The 25800-nt window shown below is 47.4% G+C and overlaps 1 protein-coding gene across 1 annotated transcript in view; it reads right to left on the minus strand.

The window, feature by feature from the left end:
* TP53INP2 (tumor protein p53 inducible nuclear protein 2) overlaps positions 1–25800 on the minus strand; it is a 59353-nt gene that overhangs the window by 17769 nt on the left and 15784 nt on the right. The window contains exons 2-3 of the mRNA XM_059733243.1: positions 15002–15377; positions 143–278 (exon numbers count right to left, since the gene is read on the minus strand). Of these exons, the coding sequence (XP_059589226.1) occupies positions 143–278; positions 15002–15125 (260 nt within the window). The 5' untranslated portion in view covers positions 15126–15377. The remainder of the gene's footprint in view (positions 1–142; positions 279–15001; positions 15378–25800) is intronic.

Consider the following 25800-nt stretch of genomic DNA (forward strand, 5'->3'; position numbering starts at 1 on the left):
CCCTGGCCATGTCTCCCAACTCCTCTGTTCTTCTGTCTCCCTAGCTATAAAGCAGGGGTGATGTCACTTTTCAAAAAGGCTACATAGAAAAGCAATAGCATTATTATTACTATGATGCCCAATGCACCATGGTCAGACTCACCCTTCACTGATCTGCTCATCAGGGCTCTCCCTTTCCACCACGATGCTGTTGCTGGTGACATAGACGGACATGCTGGGGTGTTCAATCAGAAGGTCCTCCATAGGGTTGCTCTCCATGTTGACAGGGGCAGGGCCTTCTGCAGTAAAACAGGGGGGAGGGGTGACAAACCAACTCTCGTCCATCAAGCAGGGATCGGGCTGGGAGGGCACGGGCCTGCCGACACAGTCACTGAGTGAGTGGGGCGAAGAAGTGGTAGGTGGGGGAGACCCATGACGGGAACGGGAAGTGCAAACGGAATCCCTCTCACCTACCCGCTGTTCTTCACCTGAGGCTGAAGCGTAACTATCTAATGAGAGACAAGAGCCACCATTCACCAGGTGGGAGCAGCCAGTACAGAAGCGCAAGAGTTTGAAGCCATGCAGAGGTGGGGGAGGGCAAGCGGGGAAGGAAGAATCCAGAAGCAGAGAGACACACACACATACAATGTACAATGGGTGAGGGAGAAGGGAAGGGGGGAGAAAAAGGGGGCATTATTAGTACAAATGACACCCCAACAGCATCATTACTTTTTATATACAAAACTGTGACTGAAAGTATCAACCACCATGCAAAATAAAAGCACCGCCACAGCACAGAGATGCCCCTGCGTGCTGGAGGAACTGAAAAACATGAGAGCACCTGCAAGGAAAAGCAGTAGGGGATGGGCTCTGCTGTGCTTTGCTCTCAGGTAGACATGCTCTTGCCACTGTCCCAAGCCAACCATGGACTGTTGGGAATTAGGAGGAAAATATGGCTGAAGGTAATTTATGTCATAAGTGACACTGCAGTGATGCTTATCCTTCATCCATCCAGTCTGAAGTGCTGCTCTGCGCAGCCAAGACTGGTGCCATTTACACTCCTCTGTTAAAATCGAGACAGAAGACTCATATAATGCACTGGTTTACTGAGCTGGATAGCAGCTGTAGTGTGCATGAAGGCTAATTGTGCTTATGAAGGAACTGGAAATCAAACCAGCCTAAGTTTGTGAAGAGCACCTAGCAACTTTTCCTGCAGGTGCTAAGCAGAGCTCCTGACTCCTTTACAGTCATACTAAAAATGAAGCCTTATTAAGCCTAACAGGCCAAAGTGCCATTCGGTATGGAGTTCCTCAACCCATTTCTGGAAGGGCTGTGAGAATAACTCGTTTGTGGCTGATGGCCAAAACAAAAAATTGAGAAACAAATGTTCATGTCTAGTTAACCCAAAACAAAATCTTTTTTGTTTTCCTTCAAGAAAATGGAAACAAAAGCCAACTGAATAAAAAATACTTTCAGGTTGTTGAATCCATTTTTTTCATCTGACCTAAAATGTATTTTTATTTTTTGAGGGTGTTTTTATCACCTCCTTTGAAAAATAAATGTTCTTAAGCTACCACATGCAATATAACTTTGAAACAAAAAGTTGAAATGATTCATTTCACAAATGTCAAAACAAAACTTTGACTTTTTCAATTTTTTTCCAGTTATTTTAGGGGAAAATTGCATGTCTGGTGAATAACCTATTCACCAAAAATATATTATCTAACCTTTGTCTCTAGACTGTTAGAGGCATGATTTTTAATCATTTAGGTGGCTAGCAGTGGGAGTTACGCTCTAACAGTGGTTCCCAACCCTTTTATACTGCAGACCGGAAAACTATCTAATTTACATATTTAGATTTAATTTACATTTTTAATTTTTATGGGGTGGGGAGGGGTGTGAGGATTGGATTGGGTTGGGGTACTGCAGCCGCAGGCACAGGGGGACCCTGCAGGGGAGGGAGTTGCGCAGCCAGTGGCCCTGGGGACCCAGCTGGGGCTGCCCAGGAAGAAGGGGCTCTGCTGCCTTTCCTAGGAGCAAGCAGCAGAGCCATATCCCCATCCTCTGCCCCAGGCATTTTCCTGCCTGCATCCCCCCTCTCCCACCGGGTGCAGCCATTGTGGCGGGATAGGGCGCATGAAGCAAGCTGCCTGCCTCGCAAGAGTGCCCTGCTGCCCAGCTTTAACCCTGCATGTGACTGCTGGCGGCGGAAGTCACAACCCGACATGCAACCCGCCACAGCCCAGTACCGGGTCGCAGTGCGGTTGTTGGGAACCTCTGCTCTAGAATGCCTTTAAACATGTGGCCTTTACCTACACTCTCTGTTTCTCCTTATTGTCTATCATTTTGACTGAAATGTTTCTCCAGATCTCCTTTATTAAAAGGTATGGGCTCTATGTAACAGGAGGCACCGGGAGCTATATAAGCCCTGTACCAGAGGCAAAGACCCAGTGTGATCTGAGCAGGGCCAGAGGTAGGAGTTACCTGCTGGTTGCTGAGGGAAGCAGTGCTAGGAACCGCAGACTGGCCCAAACTTTTCTCATTAAAGGAGCTCCCTGCACTGACTGAAGAAGCTGCAATGGAGGCTGATGGACCTGTGAATAGGACTAGGGAGGCCCAAGCTGGGAGATGTCAATGTGATTTGAATACAAGTTGGGGAAGAGGCCTGGAGAAAAGCACCCTGCTGCAACTGGTCATGTGTCAGGTTGGATTTATATTGCTGGTTATAACTGTGAGGCATGGCAGTGGATGGGGTGCAGAGAGGACACTGATGATGTCTGGGGAAGATGCTGCAATCAACAAAGGATTGTTAGTCATTTGTTGGGGCACAGGCTGAGGGCCCAGTGAACTGAACTGTGCCTGAGAAGTGAAGGAATCACTGTGGTGGACTGGAGCAACCCACCAAATTAACATAACATCAAAAGTGTGGTGGGCAAGCACAGAGAGGTACCCTGGCTAATCAGGGAGGAGAAAAGACAGGATTATATTGACCTGGGACCTGGGGTCTGAGACAAACATTGCATAAACCAGGACTAAGAACAGACATTCAGAAAGCCTGAGCCTGAATTGATTCAATCTTTGCAGGTTAATCTAAATCTTTGCTAGGCTAAATCACTTTGTAACCATACAGACATCCCTTCTGGACTGAAAAAATACTGGCACATGCCTGCAGTCTCAGGCTAGAAGCCCAGGGAGGCTAGAGCAGCCCTCCCTTCCCTTCAACAGGACTGAGCTGAAGGGGGCATGGCCAGGCCTCAACAGGATGCTCTGATTAGGAAGGGGCCCCTGGACCTCCTTGATAACAAAGCATTTATCAGCTCTGTATCAGCATTTAGCACCCCATCAGAAAACAACGCCTTGTTCATTAGTTCAAGCTCTTCTTAAACAACTTTTTCCAAAGAAAGGAATGCAGGGACATTACCAGCTGATCTGTTGATTAGCTCCAAAAAGCCCTAGGCAGACACTGTCCTATCTGCCTTACATAGCATTAGCTAGCATACCAAATGCTGGCTACGATCCGTGCTGTGGGAGAGAGAAGGAAGGGATCTCTGCTAAAGCAGCGAGGGGAGAAAGAGGGTAGAGGGGCATGGGGAAGCTAGCAGACCCTGCTTTGCCTGTAAGTCTCTGCCAGAGTTCCAGCCAGGTAGCAGAGGGAAGGGGCCAGCCCAGCTCTTTGGAGCAGAGAGCCCTGCCCAGCCCAGAGAGCATGCCAGGATGCTGGGGGAGTCTGATTTAACTTAAACCAGCAAGGGGTCTGGGACAGACATTGCATAAACCCAGTTTGACCCAAATCAGTTAAGTCTGATACCACATTCAACCAGGTTTATCTCAAACCGGTTTCATCCATTTTCAAACTGGTTTATGGGCACTGAATGCCTGTTCTGTCATAGGTTTAAACCAGTTTCTGATCACTTAAACCGGTTGATGTGTAATGTCTGTCCCTAACCCAGGAGGTGCCATACCTGCCTTTAGTTGTGGTCCTGTTACATTGTAGTAGAAGGAAAGATCAAGTTATAAAGTTTTGGTATATCCAAGAGCCCTTTGGATCTTATTGATTAAAATGTTTTATGACTTTCTTGGCATCCAAAGACTAAAATAGATTATAGTCATATAGAGAACTGAATTCTATTTGTATAGACACATGCTGGACTCAGTCTAGCATTCACCTCCTGCAGGGCACTGAGGTGCGAGTGAAACCTGAGATGAATGTGCTGCTGTAGAGCCAAAAAAGAAGGGAAGAGAGAGAAAAGCATGAAGTGCTATGTGGACTCTCAGTAGCTAGTTGAATCATGTCTCCAGTTCATCCTACAAGCAATTCACCTGCTTACAGTTGGCTACTGTGGCCTAAGGCAGGGATTGACCACCTATGACCTGTGGATCAGATTCAGCTCACAGAACTATTGGCTCCAGCCCATGCATGTGGGGCTTCAGTGGCATTTGGTGGAGGGGGAAAGCGCTAGTTGTGGGCATTCTCCCAGTGCAGCTGTAGAGGCAAGCTGTGGCACTGCCTAGGTCCTAGTGCCTGTTCAGCTAATCTGGGGTGGTTTATTCCTGCCTGCAGCTGAAAAAAGTGGCCTATATGTGGCCTAAGGGACTTCTGAACTCTGGGTTCTCCTTATGCCTTTGCCACTGAATTGGTGAGGGACCTTGGGTAGGTCCCTTCATCTCCAAGTGCCTCTGTTAACCCAGCTCTGAGGTGTAAGTTTCCCCCCACAATCTACGGATTAAATATATTATGTTATTCAGCTGCTCAGAGAGAGGATATTCAGCATAATAGTTTCTTACCACAGTGCATTAAATGTGGTACATAGATGATGATGAAGAGGAAAAGCATTGTAGACTAATAATTAACATTAGGGATAATTAGAATCAAAATCCTGTATTATCTTCACTTTTGCCACAGATTTTCTGTTTTAGCTAGAGCGAATCATTAAACTCTTTATCCCTACACTTCTGAACAAAAGGCAAATTAACCCTTACCTTACATGTGGGGGAAGGCAAAAGGGCAGAAGATCATCAGGAATATTGGTATTATTTAAAAAAATTCTAAGCAACTGATAGATAGATAGATAGATAGATAGATAGATAGATAGATAGATAGATAGATAGATAGATGTGTGTGTGCATGTGTACACAGATGCACACACACACATCTCCCTTAATTGCTTTGTGACTCTGGCATTGTTTGGAGAGACGGTTAAAGAGTCAGTGCTGACTGGGCAGGGAGGGCGCAGAAAATGATACGTCACTTCAGATGACATCTTTCCAAAGGGTTTAAGGCAATCCAGAATTAGCCTCCCAAACAGTAGGGTGTCGTTCTCGGGTCACTACATGTCAGATTATTAATAGCTGCCTGCAGGCCAGGCAGGGGATTACTTCTGAACCTGAAGATAAGTTTTGAGCATTGGGGTTTGCTTTGTGGAGTAAGAGTGCTCTAGCCAAACACTGAATTATGAGTGTGAGGTCAGATTCAGAGCCAGGAAGCATAGGGGCACACTAGCGTGGAAGTTCCCAACAAGCCAGTCTCCAGCGTGGGTAAGGGGTAATGTGACCAGGGCAAGGATAACCTACATTCAGAGTGAGTTGAAGTGGGGAATGTTTGCACAAGGCACAGAGGGAAGAAAAATGGCCTATACAGGCAGCCCCTGCTTAATGCGGTTTCACTTAGCAGTATTTTGCTATAGCGCTCATTTAAAATTCATACCTCGTTTCACTTAGCGCTGAGCCAGTTTCCTTATAGCGCTCAGCAAAGCAGCAGCAGCAGCGAGAAGCGGCGAGCGGGTGGGCATGAGCTTGGGGCCCGCACTGGTGCCGCAGGGCCAGGGCCAGCAGGGGCCCAGGGTGGGGCAGCAGGAGTGGGGGGCCCGGGCTTGCACATGGTGCTGGAGCAGCTGGTGGGCAGGGGGCTGGGAAGAAGCGGCGGTGGAGAAAAGCATGAGTGTGGGGCCCCATGGCGCCAGAGCCAGCAGGAGCGCAGGACATAGGTTGGCACATGGGGCCGGAGTGGCCAGCAGGCAGGTAGAGAGGTGGGGAGAGGCAGCAGCGATGGTGAGAAGCAGAAGTAACCAATTATTTCTATTTACATTAAACCCTATGGGGAAATGGGTTTCGCTTAGCACAGTTCCACTTAAAGCTCGTTTTTTCTGGAACCAATGAAGAGTGTTAAGTGGGGGTTGCCTGTATTCTTGTTCTTGTGGTATCCAGCTGCCTGGGCCAAGCAAATTCTTGTTCAGTTCTTTCTAGTCAAGGACTCTTAAATTTTCAACAGATTTTACCTGTCTCCTTCCCTAACCCAAGAGCACTCCTCTATCCTTCTTCCACCCACACTGCTTTCCTTTCTTCACATCTGGGCAGTTTCAGAGAGACTAGCACAAGTCACCCACTACTGCTCTCCGCATCTGCTACACGTCACCAGCTGATGAATCTGCCTTTTTCTCTCTTCTTTCTCAACTGGGGCTAGATCCTAAATATTCAAGTGGTTTGTCATCGTGTCTGAGCATCACACAGCCAGCACTAGGATGGGGACAGAGAAAAAGAGGAGACCCTTTTAAATGCAGTTTAATTATCTGACCTAGTGCACTTAGAAACGAAGCAGTGAATTAAAATATTTAGCTCAGGTTAGGTGGCTTATTGAGCCTTTGTCTCTCTTGAAGTGGGCCAGTCTGGGATGCACTTGTTTATCACTGTTCTTTCAGCTCCTTGGGTAGAGGTTGGATCTAGCCGCTTAACTGTGACTGCTTTGCATAACTCCACTCTTAAGCAGAGGTCTGGAACAAACAGATCCATGACTGACAGGTGAGATGTATTAGCAGTCCTGCTGGGGATTACTGAGGGGGAGGGGCTGTTACTAGCTGGAAGACTGTAGAGCAGGGATGGACAAAATGGCAAATCTACCCACTGGCCAGACTCCATTTCCCAACAGCCCCTGCCCATGGCTGGTTTCCATGGAGATGGCAGCAGCAGGGTGCCTTGGCAGCATGGGGCCAGGGTTTCCATGGAGACCGACCCCCAGCAGCACTGGTAGGGTGTGCAGCTGGCTGGGGAGCTGCTCTGGGGCTAGGGTTGAGATCTTGCATCAGTGACAGCATGGTCCAGAGCCAGAGCAGATGTGTGATCTGCTGCCTGCATGCCCCTGCCTGGGGCGTATGGGTAGTGGATCACAGTTCTGCCCTGGCTCTGGATCATGCTGTCACCACTGCAAGATCCTGGCACTGGAGCAGCTGCCCGCCCTCCCAGCACTGCTGGCCCTAGCGGCGTGGGCAGGGGTTGCTGGGAAATGGAATCTGCTGCAAGCCCGATCTGGCCTATGAGCCAGACTTTGCCTGCCCCTGCTGTAGAGAGTACAGAATTAATTGATGGACAAGCTGTGAGCTGCAGGCCTGGTCAGCTGGTGTGAAAACAGAAAGCCATAAAGAAAAATGGAGTCTTCTGTACAAAAATCAGTTGTAGGTGTCCTAGTTAGGCTGAATCATATGTCCTCCGCTGATAGGCACCTGTAGACACTCATGCTGGTGTCTCTGTTTGATAATATTTCCCCCTCCCAATAAACCATCACATACTTCAGCTATCTGTAGAAAGAGCTGACCAGCTGAGCTAGACACACTGACAGCAGGGTGGCTAAGCATGTGCATGCTTCAAAAACCACCGGATTACCAGACTTCTGCTACTATCCTGACTTCTCCCACCCACCAAGTATGGCCACCAAGCTGCTCCAACCCCAACCCTGATCACCAAGAATACAGGGAACTTTCCAGCCTGCCTCTGTATGGCCTGTGCAGGGAGCAGGCATCCCCAGCAGTCCTTTGTTGATTGTAGCACCTTTCCCAGAATCTTCAGGGGCCTCTTTCCACCCCTGCAGCCACTTCCGTACCTCCCAGGCACCTCCTCCATTCCTTGTGCACACCACTGATTCCTTGCCTAGCACCTTCCTATTTTTTTCACTCTGAGGAGTCAGGCCACCCTTTTCTTCCTGTGTTCCCATTTCAGGGGACAGGTGCTAACTTAGTGGGACTGGGAGTGAAGTTTAAAATGCCATCAGTGCAGCACGCTCGAGATCACTGCTGGTATCTGGTCACTTGCATGAGTGAGGTCAGCCCAAAGCTTTTGAAGAAGAGGCAATGCCTGATCCTAGGGATCTTAGAGAAATTAATTCTCATCAGTCTCCTTCCATCAGGCAAAGTGTGTCCTGGGGACAAGGTTAACAGGTCTTGTTTTTGCATTGGGAGGTAGTTATTAGTCTCTTGGCAGGAGGTCTAAAAATATCTGTAATATAAGAGTGACCCTGGTTTATAAAGAGACTCTAAAGGCACATGTTTAAAGTAGAGTGGCAGGAATAGAAAGGCTGGGTCTGCAGTGTACAGAGACAGGCTTGTTTGTTTAAGTTCTCTGCATAATTTGCAAGTAAAAGGTCATAAATTGCCATTGCAAATGGTTGAGTCATCTCACTTGCAACAGAAATGCGAAGGCACACACTGTCTTCCTTAACAAAGGGAAGCCCCATCTGTGTTGGGAAACTGGCTTGCTCCTGACAGCAATGGGTCACCCTACAGTGGGTTTAGGAATAGCTTAAACGCTGGTGGGGCAGTAGTGCTTTCACTATCATTTCTCTATAGGTGTGACTGACTTGATTCCAAAGAACAACACACTCCTGCCAGAGAACAGCAGCTGGGCTCCTGATAGAGGTCTTGAGATCCCAGGAAGCCTAGTGTTCTTGGTGGAGTGCCCTTGGGTTGTTTTTTCTCTCTTGTTGGCCCAGTGAAACCCAAGCCTGCTGAATTCAGGGTATGGTACATTCAGGAGTGTGGGCAAAGTCTTGGCATGACTCGCAGGTTCCTTGTTTGATGGAAGTAACTGTTCTGATTAGCTGGCTCATGCCCCCAGAGGATATGTGATGAGTGTATCCTTAGCCAGCAGAAACAGGGACATGCAGCCAGCCTGGCAGAGTGGGGTACTGCGCTGTGTTCCTGGGTAGAGAATTTGTAGTTTGGCCCCACACCATCTGAAAAGTTAATACTGTAGAAGAGGCAAAACCTTGGCCACCAGGGTGGGAAAATGGACCTTGACTTGCTTCTGGAGGGTGGTGGTGGGGAAAGTGATCCTGTGGTACTGAGCTGGCAGAAAAGGCTCTGCAGAAATGTCAGGGGGGGGCGCTCACCATAACCTGAACTGTGAAGAGATAAGCCTGTCAGAGTTTCACCCCAATGGCAGAAAATACTCAGCAAGCTCTTGGCAGGGCTGGTTGCTGATGCAAGTTTTTGTTTTTGCAGTGTATTTCTGTTGTCCCAGCTGGGGAAGGACCATGGGGATTTGGAACAGCCTGGAAACAGGAAATAGCAGGGGCCTCTCTCCTCTGAGTATCATCTGCAAACCAAAAATGGTGCTTTCTGCACTCCCATATTCCCTACCACAGACACAAAGCTTAGTTCCAGGGAGCACCACTATATAGGGAAGGAGAGGCTGGGGGCTTGCCTCTCACCAGTGCAAAAGCAGGGCCTCCAACAACAGGGAGCTGCAAGAATGCTCAAAAGTGTGGACACGTGGTCAGTAAGGCTAAATGTACCTTGTCATGCATCCATAGATGCATCACGAGCAGGTCCAAGGAGGTGATCCTCCCCCTCTGTGTGACACTGGTCAGGCCGCAGTTGGAGTACTGCGTCCAGTTCTGGGTGCCACACTTCAGGAAGGATGTGGATAGCATTGAGAGGGTCCAGAGGAGGGCCACTCACATGATAAGGGAGCAGCAGGGTAGGCCCTATGAGGAGAGACTATGGGACCTGAACCTGTTCAGCCTCCACAAGAGAAGGCTATGGGGGGGATCTGGTGGCTGTCTATAAACTTGCCAAGGGGGACCAGCAGGCAATGGGAGAGACCCTGTTTCCCCAAGCACTACCGGGAGTAACAAGGAACAACGGCCATAAGTTGACAGAGAGTAGATTCAGGCTAGACATCAGGAGGCACTACTTCACAGTCAGGGCAGCTAGGAGCCAGAACCAACTTCCAAGGGAAGTGGTGCTTGCCCCTACCCTGGGGGGTTTCAAAAGAAGACTAAACAACCATCCTTTCCTGCCCATGGCAGGGCATTGGACTTGATGATCTGCTTAGGTCCCTTCTGACCCTACCAACCATGAAACTATGAAACTATCAAGTGAAACCTGGCATAGTCTCTCTTTGTAATATTGGGCCCAGACCAAACTGCCAATGCAATGGCAGCTCTCCCCCAGAAGCAAAACAACTGCCTGTTGTGCACACAATTTGCCATGGCAGGTTGGATGGATGCCCTCCTCACATCCAAGTGAGAAGCCTCTTCCACAATGTGGAGAAGCAACATTTTTGGGGGGCAGAACTAAAAGTAGACTATGCTTGTTAAACAGACTGACTAGCAGAAATGAGTTAGGGGGCGGGGGGAAGGCATCTGAGTAACTTACTATCTGCTTTCACCTCTGGGAGTATATGCCTGATCCAAACTGGATTTAGACACCTAAAGACTGGTGCGTATAAACTATAGAAAATCTTTGAAAAGCTGGGCCCAGGGTTCCACCTTCCACAAAAGTACCTTCATAATTTTGCCCACTTTTGTGTATTCTGGCCCAGCAATGTTTGAATTCTTTATTGCACAACTTGGTGGTTGGGGCACTGGGAAGTGGGAGATGTGGGTTTAAGCCTCCTCAAGCAAAGGGTGGGGGGTGGTTATCCTAGTCTCCCACCTGCTGTGTGGGTGCTTGGACAATGAAGCTGTTTTATGAAAGAGGTTGGCATTCCTGGGCTGTGGATCCTTAATAGCAGAAGGTGAGGTCTTGCACTGAAGGGAAGCCTTGAAACATCTGGGCTAGGGACAGACATTCAAGAAGCCCAAGTCTGAATTGATTCAATCTTTGCAGGTTAGTCTAACCTGCAAAGATCGAACCAATTTGCAAATGGATAGAAATTCACTTTTGATTTGGGAAATGCAGGCACATGCCTGCAGTGGCTCAGGTTAGATGCTGGGGGATGCTAGAGTGAGCCCTCCCTTCCCTTGTATAGTGCTGAGCCGATGTTGGGGATGTGGCAAGGCTCCAGCAGGATGCTGTGATTAGGGAGAGGCCCCCACCCTGGCCTGCACCATGGCCAGTGTGATCAAAGATGTATTTAGCCTAGTGACCTAGCAAACTTCTTTAGCACTTGTATGCTGCTGTATATGGATTGCAAGCCTAATTCAATAAAGGGACCTAAAAGTTAGGAGTCCAAGGGAACTTTTACACATGCTGCAGGGGTGGGAGGGGAAGGGGGTGGTGCTGTAATTAGAATGGCTCTGAGAGCCAGTCTAATTAAAGCGCCATAGTGTCTCATGTATCAGTGTCCCCATGCTTCAAAATGGTGGTGGTGGCGCTTGAACTAAAGCTTGTTTATTTGCTGGGCATATACCTAGTAGATCACCTTGTGGCCCAACCATTAGCAAGGCCCAACAGACTGCAGTGCTATAGACTAGAAGGTTAGGGACAGAAGTTACACATAAACTGGTTTAAGTGAACTCCCCTGCACCCCTGGCAGACCTGGGCTGGGGTCCTCACCTTCCAGTAGGCTGGTGCCTGACAACACCCCCTCCTCTGGAGCAGGGATGGGGTGGGGGGAAGTCAGGGGGGGAGCCTTGGAGGCTTTCTGTCTTCCCTTTCCCTTGGCAGTGGCTGGCACCCTGCTCTAGCACCCCCAGCTTCTGACTTGAGCCATTGCAGGCATGTGGCTGCATTTCACAAGTCAAAAGTAAGTGTCTGTTCATTGCTTATACATTCAATCTGCACAGTTTAGACTAACCTGCAAAGACTGAATTGATTCAGCCTCTGGCTTTTTGACTGTCTGTACTTAGCCAAAGAGTTCTGCTGTGAAGATCCATTGCTAGCCCTCCTCATTACATCACCATGTGGAGGCTCAGTAACTCAACAAGCATTGCTGGTGCTTTGGGAACTTAAAGCCTCAATGGATTTCAAAGCTAAAGGAAAACAGTGGGAGATTCTAAATGTACACTCTGCTCTGAATCAATGAGCCCAGCTGTGAACTACACAGTGGAATTCCAAGGCAGGACAAAACAGTACAGCAACTTCTGCTCCCTTTCTCTGCCAGCATGCTTTTAAGATCTACTTCCTCCTGCCTGGCTCCATGTACTGTGCAGGTGGGACCTCAGTGCAGCTCACCTGGCAGAAAAGGAGTGACAGAGAGACATGACCCTGAGTAGTGCAAGACAGCTTCCAAACAAGTCAAGGAAAGCAAGCGGCCAGTTTTCTGGCATAAGTCCACTGAGAAATCTAGCACCAGGCACATCTATTTGTAGGAGATATTCTAAGCATCTTTTCGATTGTCCTGCAGCCAAGCTAGATCTTGCTGCCTTCAACACATAATATGAGCTGTTCGCTCTTGCAGGGATGAGCAGGACTAATGTGTAAAAGCTCCTTCAGTCTGTTGCTTTCTTGTGATCCCTGGGTCCCGCCCATATCTACTGGCTGAGCTGGTTTGTAGACTTAGAACTTGTTGGGAGCTACAGAGTAAAAATGTGAGGATCCTGCCTTTAAATTCACTACCATCTGGTAGCTCCCCACTCCCTCCTTGCAGCCAGATCAGCATGGATCTATTATCTGCAGCACAGGAGCATTTGAGTTGAGAGGCTTTCTGTGATGAAAGGAATTTGGGTCAGGGACAGAAGTCCTGCAAGGAAAAAACCTTGTCTCAAGAGGAAGCTGTGGTTTCTCATATAAGTTAAAGGCAAACACCCAGTGGTCAGGGCAGTTGCCCAGGAAGTAGGAGACCCAGGTAATAGCCAGAGAGAACTGGACTCCAGAGCCTGAGAGTGGCCCTGTATGTCATATTATAACCAATGGAGGGATGTGGGGCTAGGGCAGGACAACTTACAAAGGAAATCCACAGTTCTTCTCATATGCAGAGCACCTGGGTTGTGGGAAATGTTCCTTGTCCCTCCTGCTTCCTCAAAACTCTTTGCCAGTCAGCAACAAAGAGACAGACTGAACAGTGCTGGACTTACAGCCCTGCTGATTTTTAGATAGAAAACACCAGGTTCAATGGCAGTACGAGCCCCAACTGCTGCAGACTAATAGTGTAAGCTGTAGGGGCTGGAACCAGCCCCGAGTCCTGAGTGCTTATACCACAAGAGGAATGGAGACATTAGTTTTCCCCAGAGCAGCTGTAGCACAGATACCAACAGGTATGCCTAGCACCTCAAGACTACCTGCCTCAGGTACCTGTATGGTCCCCATCACTACAATATGTGTGTACCTTGTTCTTTAATCTTCACAAAACTGCCATGAAGTAGGGAAATGCTATTGTCCTCATTGTACCATCACAGAGGAGATAAGTGACTTGGCCAAGGTCCCACAGGAAGTCTGTGCTGTGGAGGCAGGACTTGAATTCCAACCCCCCCCAGACCCTAGACCTATACTATAACCCCTCGGCCATCCTTCTCCCAAGATTGGAAGCATAACCAGTAGGAGCTCAAAAAGCATAACCAGTAGGAGCTCAGTCTTCTTGGCGTTATAGTTGATATTAAGGCTTAACAGAGCTAAAACAGATTTTATTTATCCTTGTTTTAGCCCAGTTTGGCTTTAAATTTAGCAGAAAGGACAAAGACTGACTATCCCTAGAGGAAGAAGATCCAAACCATTCCACTGCTGCAGTTACTTATTTCTGGGCAGAGTTGCAGTGCAGTAAGGAGAAGATGGCACTCTAGCAGCCCATTTGGGCCATGGCCAGTTTTGGGCCAGCCAGTTTGTGCTATGACATGGGTAGACTGCACCAAACCAGGGCAGCTGGCATGACTACTATTGTTTCTTTAGCTGCTGTCAGAGCTAAATGGGATAAAGATGCCTCATGCTCATCTCTTCAATACATTTGTGATAGGCAACCAAACAGCAAGTGCTTCTGTTCACTGACTTCAGATGGATTTGACTCTGCAGCCTATATGTGAAACCATATTCCTTATCCCAGCAGCTCCACAAAGCTTCCCAGAAAACATTACCAGTGGTCTGTCTTTGAGCTTGTTTGCTCAGCCACATAGTACTTAATCTTGAATTTCAGTGACTGCAGTGCACACGAGCAGCGCTGCGTTTAGAGGTCCAGTCCAGCTGTCATTGCAATCTGTGGGATTTTGGCCTTTGCCTTCAAAGGAAGCAAAATCAGGACTTGGGTGCTACGTGATATTTCAGCTCCTCTCCCATTAGCCTGTCTAGGCGTGATAAACTGGTGATACTCCTACCATAAACTGACAAGCTTCCTGATGTCATGGAGCACTACCTCCTCAAACACTGAGATGTCACATGATTTCTAGTGGCATATGTGGCAACTTTCATACCGTTTATTCATTCCCAGGTCCAGCAATTCATGTCTTTGAACAAATGTTAAAGGGCTGATGGTGAGCAGTCTCAACTCTCTGAAGACAAGGTGACAGCGCTCCTGAGGCTGCCACTACTGCTATCCATCTATCTCCTTTCAAGCTGCCCTGGAGCTGGGAAGTGCTATTCAGCCAACAAAGAGAGGGAACGCCCCACTGCAGAGCAACAGCAAGGTGTATTCAGTCTGGGAGCAGGGGCTGTAGTTTCTGATACAGGAGGGGTAAGCCCAGAGTGCTACCTGGAGCAGCTAGGCTGGGCAGCCTGGCTTGAACAGAGATGGGGTTGGCAATGTCTCACATCAGTGCCAGTAAATTTCGAAGTCAAATGTTTGGCAATCTGAATCTTGTGGCTCTGTGGGATCAGCCTGGAGATCCTCAAAGGAGAAGCTTCCTCAGGAGATTTCTACCTCCTCAGACCAAAATACCAAGAGAACTGCCTAATTTGTAGTATTTTCAGCATTTCTGCTTCCCGCCCTGGCCAAAATCAGCATGTGCAGGGCAGGAGGCCAACCAGACTCTGAAGAGCCATGCGGGCTCAGGGAGAGGTTGGGTCAGAGGGGCAGTGGCAGTAATGGGAAGGGTTGGATTGTATCTGAAGTGGCTCACTCATGCTTAGGTATGTGGAGAAATGTACCCCTCCCCTTGTTCTCTCACCTGGAAGGTCAATAATGAGCCACCCATCCTCTTCCTCCTCCTCAGAGACAAAGAGTTTTGGTTCCTCAAGGCCCTCAGGTGTGCTGCTGTCACTGAAGAAGAGGCTGGTGAGACGTTGGAACATGGCTGGGGAATGATTTCCAAAGCAAGTTTTGATGGGAAGAAAGATGAAAGCTGGCGTTGTGTGTTGGCCTCAGAACACAAAGGTGGAAGTTGCAGGCGGGTGTTGGCTAGGACGGTGAAGCTCAGGAGTCTTGTATTGGTGGACAAATCCTTCCGATGGGCAGGAATCACTTCCTTCCTAGTGAAATCTTAGCTGAGTTGAGTTATATATAGTGCAATCGTGAGGTTCTTCACTTGGCTTCAGTGCAAAGGCCTGCAAAGAAAGGAGAAATTCATTCATGCCCTCTGAAAAGCCCAGGCTTCCCATATCACAAGGGATTCAGACAGGCTGCAAGGAGGGGAAGAAGGAAACCCTGACATGGCTCAGCTACAATTAACTGCAGTCATTTTCCTTTCAGGTGTACTGCATGCTGTGCCGTAGGGCAGCGTCTAGAGTCAGGCTGCCACACTTCTTACTTTCTCTTATTTTACTGAACCCACAGCACCATACCAACCAGCCTTGTTCTTTCCTTCTCCATTTCACCCTGAACAATGACTGTTCCCTCACCTGTTCCCAAACAGTTACTCATGTTTACCCAGTTTCCTCAGTGCATATTTATGACACTATGGAAAGAATAAGAAATGGGTTGATTGAGCGTTAGAACCATGAGTTTTAGTCCTGGCTCTGCCACTGGCTTCCTGGTTGACCTTGGCCAAGTCACTTCTCTCTCTAAAACAAGGAGCTTGACACCTGCTCACCTGCATCAGGTACTTTATAGATGAAAAACACAATATTGTTCCATGTACGAGCATTATAACTAATAGCTAGCTGAGGGAGGGGTCTGAATTGCCTGAGCACCCCAAGGTCCTGTGCTTGGATAGAGCAGCTGATGTATTTATCTCTATAGAGCCAGGCTGGACACCCCCCAAGAATAGATTTTCCTGGATTCTGTGTTGTCACGGGTGTCTTTAGCTGTTTGGAGGTAGGAAGCAGAGGCCCTGTAACTTTTTTGTTCAGAAAAACTTAGCCAAACAAAATGAGGTGTTTCTAGCTCCCATGATGGTGCTGGGTGAGTTGCACTCACCAGTTACTCAGATGCTCCAGACTTTTCCACTATTTGAGTCTTGCGTGACAGCAGGAGACAATGGGGGGGGGGGGGGTGTCTGATAAATTTTAACTGTACCATAGGAAGTTAGCCCTGGCCCAGATTCTGAGTTCGATTACCCTGGTGTAAAAAGAGGAACCCATGCGTTGCAACAGTTACTCCAGTTTTATGTTGGGATCAGAATCTGGCTCAGCACTTCTAGCCCAAAGCTCTGATGAAAAGCTGGAAAGGGATTTGGATGGGCATAATGGTGCAATTGTATTGAAAAGCTGATTAGAATGTACACAGCAAGAGCTTCTAGGGGTCACCCTGATCTCTGTAAAGCATGAGGGTTTGGTCAACAACAATCACTCCTTATCAAGATGAAGCAGACAGGATACTAAATATGTACACCCAGAGCAGGCATCTGCTGAGGGACAGTCACTGCCAGCAAGATTCAGCCATTCAGATTCTTAGATTGGTAAATGTGCCTGTCTGGGTCCTCTTTTCCAGCCAAAGACACAGCTTCATGTAAGAGAATAATAAATGGAAGTTACAAATAAATAGAACCAGAAATAACCACGTCCCCTGTTTCTTTCCTGAACATTTTGTTGATATGGAAATATTCTACCCTGCTCCAATAAATAATATTTAGTGTGGATTTAGCTCTTCCCACCTGTTGATCTCAAAGCACTTTGCAAAATTAGGTGGGTGTTTCACAGACAAGTGACAGAACTGGGAACAGAGTACTTATTTCCCTATTTTCAGACTACTGCCCAAGAACTAGTCATGAAGAAGCATGTTAGGCAGGAAGAGGAGGAGCAAGAAATGGTTTATATTTTGCTATTGGAAATACAAGAAGTAATAAAAAAGATGGGGAGAAAAGCAATTCACTGCTCCATGTCCTCAAAACGTTTCCTGCTTGAGTGTAGCAGAGAGGAACCAAAGAAAATATAGTCAGTTAACTAATCCTTCTTTCTCTTCCAAATTTTGGAGCTCACATCAACTGAACCCAGATCTCAGCCACCTCAGATCTGAAAAGCAAATGAATCTGCCAAGTGCATATGAAATTTGCCCAATTTCCTTGCCATTGCATTCATAACATAAGCAAGAAGAAACATGTCTTGTCATGCAAAGGGCAAGTGCAGGCCTAACAGAGAATTGCATAGTTGCAGCCCATAAGAGCTTGTTCACTAGATCAGAGGCATTAACTGTGCGGGGGCTCTTGGGCTGCAATATGATGGTAGTGTCCAAGAGTGCACTCTTACAAAAACATCAAATGGCTTTGTGAGCCATGCCTTTTGCTTGATAAGGTTACTGACTCCAAGACATGCAAAGTACCACTATGAGTTTTTCATAATAAAGAACTTCACCCATTTTAGGGGAGGCGAGAGGCTAGTGAGGTGTGACTCAAAGAGGCTTGGTGGAAATCCATATAATTTATTATAAACCCCTGTTAATTTTTGGATAAGATTTTCTAGTCCAGTCCAGAAACTTTCAGCTCAAATAGCAATTTCTGAGAATGAAGCTATGGGACAATATAGTTTTGGTTCAGGTTCAGAGAACCTAACGGCCTTTTCTGTGAATAGTTTAAGCACCCCCATGCTTTGAAACAAGGAGATGAAACTTGACAGCCAGGTGGCCTTTGTAGCTTCTCTCTTCCCTGAGTTTCCCCTGTGGAAGTCCAAGCAACAAGGAGCAAGCGAGCTCAATCAAATGAAAAGGGAACAAGAGTTGAGATTGGAAGGGGGGTGTATAGGTTCTTAAGGTATTGATCGGGACTTGAGTCTTTTGGTGTGGAGGGTAAAAAGGGAAACTGGGAATTAGGATCAGAGGAAATGAACTGGGAGCTGAAGGGACTGGGCTCAGCTATGCAAGAAAACTTGGACAGAGAATGGTGTCAGGAAAAAAGGAGAACAGGGACAGGAGACAAATGTGAGGAGGAGGGAAGAACTAGTTGGACAAAGAGACAGGACCAGAATCTTGTGGGGGATGGATTCACTGTTAGTGTGTGGAAAAGCAGCATGCAATTATTACCACATGCAGGTTCACAGGCTTTCTTAATTCTAAGTTGTGAGCACTTGACTGTGGACCCCTAATAATGTTGTTTTAATGCAGGTTTTTGTCATCAAAATGACAATGCAGCAAGTTGGAAACTCCCCAGTATACACATTAAAATATGTTAAGAGTGCAAGGTCTGTCTGTAACTGCCTGGTTCTCCAATACAAGCCATGTGATGAAAGTTCTTCACAAGTCAACAGCTTTGAACTCAGAGCAAAGACTTTGCTTACAACATTAAGAAGTGGGGAGTGCTTGCTGGACCATGCACATGACTCCTGCAGCAGATGGGGACAACAAATGTCAATTTGATAGGCAAGAGTTTCTGCAGCACAGAGCTGACACCATGGGTTTATATATTATGATAGTGGTGCAGGACCAAACGCAGAGCCCTGTTGTGCCAATATAACAAAGTAGATATTCTTTGCTCCTCCCAAGATTACGGTTCAAATACACAAGACAAATGGACAGCTATAACACACAAGCACAGTGAATGGGGTGATTGGCTGCAAACACTCTGTTAGTTCTACATCCTGTTCTACTTTGATTTTTAATGTTTTGGGGAAAACTGTTTGAGGAGGAAAATAGCTAACAGGGTAAAGGAAGGCCCAAAGAACAGCTTAGTGGGTTATGCTGGGGCAGGTCCATCATCCAATCTACTGAAGACTATGAGTAGCTCAGGAAGGACTGTCTGGAGTTAGAGCAACTGGGGGCTGCTGTAACTTACACTGAAGGCTTTTTACCTGCTGAAGAGGCACAAGATTTAGACAGCACAGAAGTGACCTTGTGTCAACTCTCTCCCCTCAAGGCTACGTGTCCAAGAGATACAAGCCAGAATTGCCCCCAAAGACCAATAATGACAGCATTTTAGAGGGGAGTAGAATAAAAACATCTCTCCATTCCAAAGTTAAACAGACAGAATTGCTCTCCAGTTCTGAACACCCTGGCTTGTTTCTTTCTGAACTGAGGAAGAAGCATGTCTGGCACTTACCATCCAGCTCAGGGAGTCAGGCACTCATTCTACAGAGCGAGGAACTCAACCCTCAGGCAAGTCACTTTGTCATTCTCTGCTTCATTACCACCCCCATTTTAATGATAGGGAACCTAATTCCCTGCAGCTCAGAAGGGGGTAGGAGCCTAATTTAATTTGTATCAGTAAAGCTCTTGGAGGTCTGCAGATGGGAGGCACAAAGTGAAAAATTCATTTAGATGACGGACTAAAAGGAACTAGAACACATCAGGGGACAGACTTGTGGAAGCTAAAGTTGCAACCATGAGACAGTGTTATACATGCAGTTCTTTGCTTTGCACAGCTGTATATGTATTAAACTTACAAGATAAGACCCCTGTTTAAAAGAGTGGTTGTTTTTGACTGAAGTAGCCTTTTGGGAGTTTGGGCCTAGCATCAGCTATAACTACTTTTCCTTGATTTAAGTGAATAAACCACCAGGTGATGCCTTGATCAGAGAGCACATGATTAGGTGATTAGGATGGAAGTTGTGCCTGCTATTAGAGGGGTTGCCTAGGATCTTCCTTTCTCCGACAAGGGGGTCCTTTAAGTGAGTCATGCAGGTGCCTTAGCCAGGAAGAGCCTGGTGAAGGGTTGGATAAGAAGTGGAAGGGCACCTGGACAGGGTAGAAAGCAGGTCTGAGGGGATAGTGATATAAATGGATAGGCCAAAGGACTGAGCCCAGGTGTGGCCTAGAAGGACTGTTGAGCCCTGAAGCAGGAATCGAGGTCCAGCCTCAAGACACGTTGAAACAGGAAGGCCTTGTATTGAGGGGCTAATAGTGCGATGGGGAGAATGCTGTTTGGTGTGGAAAGGGCCAGAAAGATCATGGAGGCTGTGACAAAATTAATCTCTGTGGTGTGGGATACTTTTGCCCCTCTCCTCAATATATGCAGGGAACTGGAGACAAAGTCACCTCAGTGGGTCAAAGCCTGGAGGGTGGGGAAGAGAGAGTGAGCAGACCTGAAATGAAGTGGGAACTGGAGCATGTGAAAGTACATCCTGAGTAACAAATGCTGGCATAGGGTGAGCTGATCAGGGTACAAAGATTCTTCACCTTTCTGAGGCTGAGAGGGAGAAAACTGCTGAGTGCCCTGAGGGACAGAAAGAAAGGGTAACTCGTTTGTGTACACGCATCATGCTGGCCAGATGCGTGCAATTCTCCAGCCTGCCCTGCCTGCTGAAGGAGCTCCTTAGACCCTGAGCAGCTGTGGGCTGCAAAAGCAAATGAGTAGCAGCTCAGCAGACTCCTTACTGCGACCCTCTCAGGGGTTGTTCTCCTATAAATTATTTTAATCACAAACTAGGTTGCCCATGCAACTGAGCTGCCTTGTTATGACTCTTATCTCCATTTCTTCTCCTCTTAAGGCTATCTGATCCAAAACCAAGCCTGTTGTACTGAAAACCTTCCTGGTGATTTGGATGACCTTTGGGACCATAATGAGCCTCAGTGATGATTATGAATTAACTTTCAAGTTCAAGTGGGCTTGTGTTTTAAAGACTCTGTCTTCAACTAAGTAGGCTAGAAACAATTCAAAGACAGGCCACGATTCTCTGGTAAGTGGTGTGGTCACAATGCTTCAGCAGCAGGCTTCCAGATATAAAATCTTATCCATGCACAGTAGGAACATAGGTAATGTACACACACACAGATCCCATGTCAGACATCCAGTTGCCTGGATACACTCATATCCATGAATATGATTGACTCATTACTATTTATACCATGTTGCTCCATGTAGGTGCTCTGCTCAAGCACCCGCACAGGTGCTCTGTGAGGGGAGCTATCCCAGTGCTCTAACTGGCTATACCTAAAAACTTAATATTGACCTCTAGTTTTGTGTTGCTCAAAGGCAGCACTTGCATAACCAAGTACTAAATAAATGCACAGTAACCAGAGTTACTGTGAAGCAGTGCTGGCAAACACCTTTTTAGTGACACTACCATGCAGTAGCTTAATAATACTGCAGTAGCAGCCTTAGAGGAGGGCAAACAGGATGACCACCTGGGGCCCCACACTTTATAGAAATAAAAAATTAATTACACTGAATATTTATATTACCAATATTGCATTAAGAAGGGGTGCACCGATACAGATTTTTGGGGCCGATACCAATAGCTGATTTTTAAGGAGGCATATCGGCTGATACTGATCCGATTTTTGATAGCAGCCCTGCAGCTTGGAGAGCTGCCTCCAGCTGGTAAGTCTAGTGTAGTGGAAGTGGTGCAGGGCTGGGAAGGGCCATGGGGAGGGGCAGATCAGGGTCCCTGCGGTGAGGGGGGAGTGGAGCTCGGGCTGGGGTAAGGTGGACATGGGACAGAACCAAGGCTCATCTGGGGGGCATGGGGAAGGGAAGGGCAGCTATCAGTATTGGCCCCAAAACTGGGGGCATAGGGGGGTTATGGTAAATTTTGGTATGGCTGCAGCCCCCCATCCCATTGCTGCCAGCGCCTGCCCTGAGCCCAACCCCACCCTGCCAGGGAGAGCTTGGTGCAGCCCCAGCCCTATGCAGATCTGGAGGCACACGCCCCTTCCCACCCCCCATGCCCTCCTGAACTAGCAGTGGGAACAGCAGCAGGAGCTGCTGGATGAGCAGGCGAGTGCCAGATGAGCCACAGCTCCATCCCAGCTGGGCAATGCTTGTCCCAGCCCCAGCTCCACTCCTCCCTCACTGCGGGGGCCTTGATCTGCCCCCCTCACACCCTTTCCCTTCCCCCTCCCCTTCCACCACACCAGACTTTCCAACTGCACACAGCTCTTCAAGCTGCCTGGCTGTGCTCCTCACCGCCTACATGCTGCGCTGCAGCTGCACACATGCGTGGGCCATTTATCGGCCATATCAGGCCGAGTTCCAATACAGACAATTTTCTTTATATCAGTGCTGATCCGATATTGAACCAATGTATTGGTGCACCTCTAGTATTAAGATGCTTTCATTGCAGTTTCTTGGATAGGGCAAAGTGAAATTGAAAATGTCCGACTTGCTCATAGGTCATCAAAATTAAGCCCCTAAGGGGCCCCAAATGACTCTCTTGGCCCAGGGCCCCAACAACTATAAGGCACCACTGAATACTGTGCAGTACTGTATTAGCACTGTCTGTGCTGTGATGAGCTACTACGTAGTGTTATTAGGATTCTGTGCACTTATCATCTCATGTAGATGTGCCCACATTGTCACACTGAGAGACAGCCTTTGTGGCTCACATTTCATGGAAGGAGGAACAGAAAATACTAGAGGTTCAGTGCAATTGTGTGAATAATTTGTATCTCCAGGACCTTGTGATGCTGGGGTGCTCTTTCCTTAGTGCTGCCATGAGGATGGACATTTTCACATTTAACTGTCACATATAAAAATCCTTGAGGGAGCTTTTTAGTAACTGCTGTGAACTCCCTGCATGTCTGGTCTCAGGCTAAGGGAGCTGCTTCATGAGGGTTCATTAAGTACTCATCTGTTTAAGTGACTCTTTGCATTCATTATAAAATGCCGGAGAACATTATACGGAAACTAGCATTGAAGCTAATCTATGTGGGGCGCACACACATCTTGTAACAAGAGCTGCTGGGCAGACAACTTGGAGAAGAGAGAGGGTGAAATTTAGTTTTAAATTAGGGAAAAAAGTGAGGGAGGGATAATACAGTGTTCAGGTAGAAGGCTCTGCATCCAGCCAGTAACATGGTACCCAGATTTCCTATAAGCAGAAGACCATCTGCTTATCTACAGAGCTGCTGACACCCCTGACCATTGCAAGCGTTATTCTACTTGCTAGGGTTCACCCAGCTCATGACTATCTAAAAGCACATTCAGTCAAGCTGTCCTTGCTAGATTTCCTACAGCAGTCTCTCTCCAGGTTAGAAACCATTAGAGTTATCACCATAACACACAATCACTCCGCAATCTAGGTGAGAATTCCTACAAGACTCCTTAGGAGGAGCTCATCTTGCAAACTTGAATAGGCCCAGTGACATCAACAAAAATACTCCTTGTGGGTACGTATTGCAGGATCAGATCCTGTATTAAAGCTTGCAGGAAGCTCTTCATTTCAGTCTAAACTGCTGACCTGCAGCAATTTAAAAAAGTGGGTTTCCTTGGTTATGGAATGGGATCATGGCCTAAAGACATGGTCAAACCAACACCATGAAAGGTTGGTTGCTAGCAAATGCGGGTGACATGACTCTTCATCCAGTGCCAGTAGGTGGTTCCCCTGGAGGAACTGCTATCAGATGCTGGCACACTTTCAGAAATATGCTAATACTGGACCAGGTACCCTTTAGCTGATGTCCTTTATCTTGACTTTTGCACACCACCAATGTCTGACCTCACAAGCTCGTTCTTTCTGGGTCAATAAGATGGATGGCAAGACTGAGCCCAAAAAAAGAAACACCTGATACTCATTTACAGTGAACCACCTTCTGCTTAAATCCAAAGTCCAGTATCTGCTAATGCTCATGTACAGTTGTGAAGGACTGTGATAAACACTCAGAAGGCACACAATACTATAATGGAAGCAGTTATGATACCCACATACACATGCAGGCTTGGAGCACCAATGCACAAACACAGCCAGAATTGCAGAGAAAGCAGGAGAGAGATACCTTAGCAGATAACACTTGGGTCCAAGAGAGCTGGTTTCTGTGATTTTGGGTGTTACTTACAGCTGGTTTTTTTTCTGAGAGAGACTCAAGATAGTGAGAACAGATCAGTTTTTGGGTGCCCAAGATTTTAAAGTTGGTTCTTGGAGATTCTCAGCACTTCTATGTGCCAATGACTTCAAATGAAGTTGTGGATGCTTCACATCTGATAACAAGGTTCTAGGAGGCCTCAGACTAGGCATGCAGGTCTGAGATACCTACGATCTATGGCCATTTATGAGAATATTGGTTAGTGGCTCTCTTTGCATCTGGATCCCTGTCTATGAAGCAAGGATAAATGCTGCCCCTTTCATGGGTACAAAGAACAAGATGTCTGCACAAGACTCAACTGATCATCTTAGGCTTTATGGCAACCTGGTGTTCCTCACGCACTTGTGAGAGGCTGAGGTGCATTTCCCCCACTATCTGCAGATGCTCTGGGATCTTCCAGAGGCATCACTGGTGACCTTCAGGGTGGTATTCTGGACCAGAGACAGGGACAAGTTGCCAGCATTCAGATACCAGATAAGCAGCAGTCATGGGTCTAGCAGTAAAAGGCAGCAGTAAGAGTCTGTGCCTGAGTTCCTTTAAAGCTCACACAATTCCTGTCTTTGACAGTGGTTTGCAATGAAGCCAGCTTGCCCTTATTAAAGGCGGTAATGGATTTTCAGACCCTTGTCCAATCAGCTTCTCTCTCCTAACATTTAGTCACTGGAAGGGGAGAAAGGGCAGGGACTGCCTAGGTCACAGTGCTGCAAGAGGTGGGAGCAGGAAACAGGAGCAGTCAGATGGCACCTAATTGGGACACAAAACCCATCAAAGGAGAATAGGGAGGGTCAGAAGCAGATCTGTAGTTCACAAGTGATGGGGGCCCGGTCTTCCTGCTCTCACAGTGAGAACAGCTAGTTGAGATTGTCACACAGGGCATGGCTGGGCAAGGGAACAGGTGTTTCCATGGGAGGGAAGGAATCTACATATTATGGCTTGATACTGATCAAAGAAACCCATCATGATGGGCCCTTCTGGACACATGGCAGCCTCCTGAAGGGTGCTGCTTTGTTTTTATAGGGCCCCCTGCAGTTCTGTAGTGCATGCATTATGTATGGGGTGGTAATGCATTTAGGGCTTCACTCCAGGTTTACCAGGTTGGAGCACCCTCCCCCCACCCGCCACCCCCGACTTGCTGGGATCAATGAATGACTTGCCACTTAAATAGAATTATTACTGTCTTCAGCCTGGGCAGCTGCTCTTTTAACAAGGCTTCGGTACTACCTATATTTAGCTTTCTCAATAAAGCCACAATCTGGTTCCTTCTCTCTGGGTGCACAGGTACATAGTGCCTGATGGAAAGGTCCCCAAAACACCTCTATCATGGCCTAAGTGGTATAGGCTGAAGCCCTCTGACACTGAGATCAATGGACTTAGGGTCAGGCTGTTAAGGAAACTTGTCTGACGGCCTCTCCCTCTTTCCTGAGTGAGGCTTGTAGCTCTCCTGCTTCCAAACGGGAATGTGGAGGCAAGTAGCTCTCTTCCTCCAGTACTGCCCCACAGGTCTCATTCCCATTCATAAGATGCAGGCAGGAGCAAGCCCAGCCAGAGTATTTTGAAAGTATTAATTTAGTTGCAAGGTAGCAGAGACAGAGCAAATGAAGGTTGAAGGCTGGTATCCCCAGAGGCAACATTGCCAGGGCCTGTTTTCTTGCTGACGCAGGCTTTCTGGCACAGTCAGATAGTCCAGAGGTGAATGATGCATCCACCATTTGCTAGGCCATTCTACACACACCCGGTGTCTAACATATTATCAACTATGTCTATTGAATACATGGTTTCAAATGAGCCTTCTACTCTTGTCCTCCATTACATCTGCTTTCCCTTCATAATAGTCTTTCCTCCTGTTCACACTAGGACACAGCC

This window comes from Alligator mississippiensis, chromosome 9 (genome assembly GCF_030867095.1).
Source record: "Alligator mississippiensis isolate rAllMis1 chromosome 9, rAllMis1, whole genome shotgun sequence".
In the NCBI taxonomy this organism is placed as follows: Eukaryota; Metazoa; Chordata; order Crocodylia; family Alligatoridae; genus Alligator; species Alligator mississippiensis.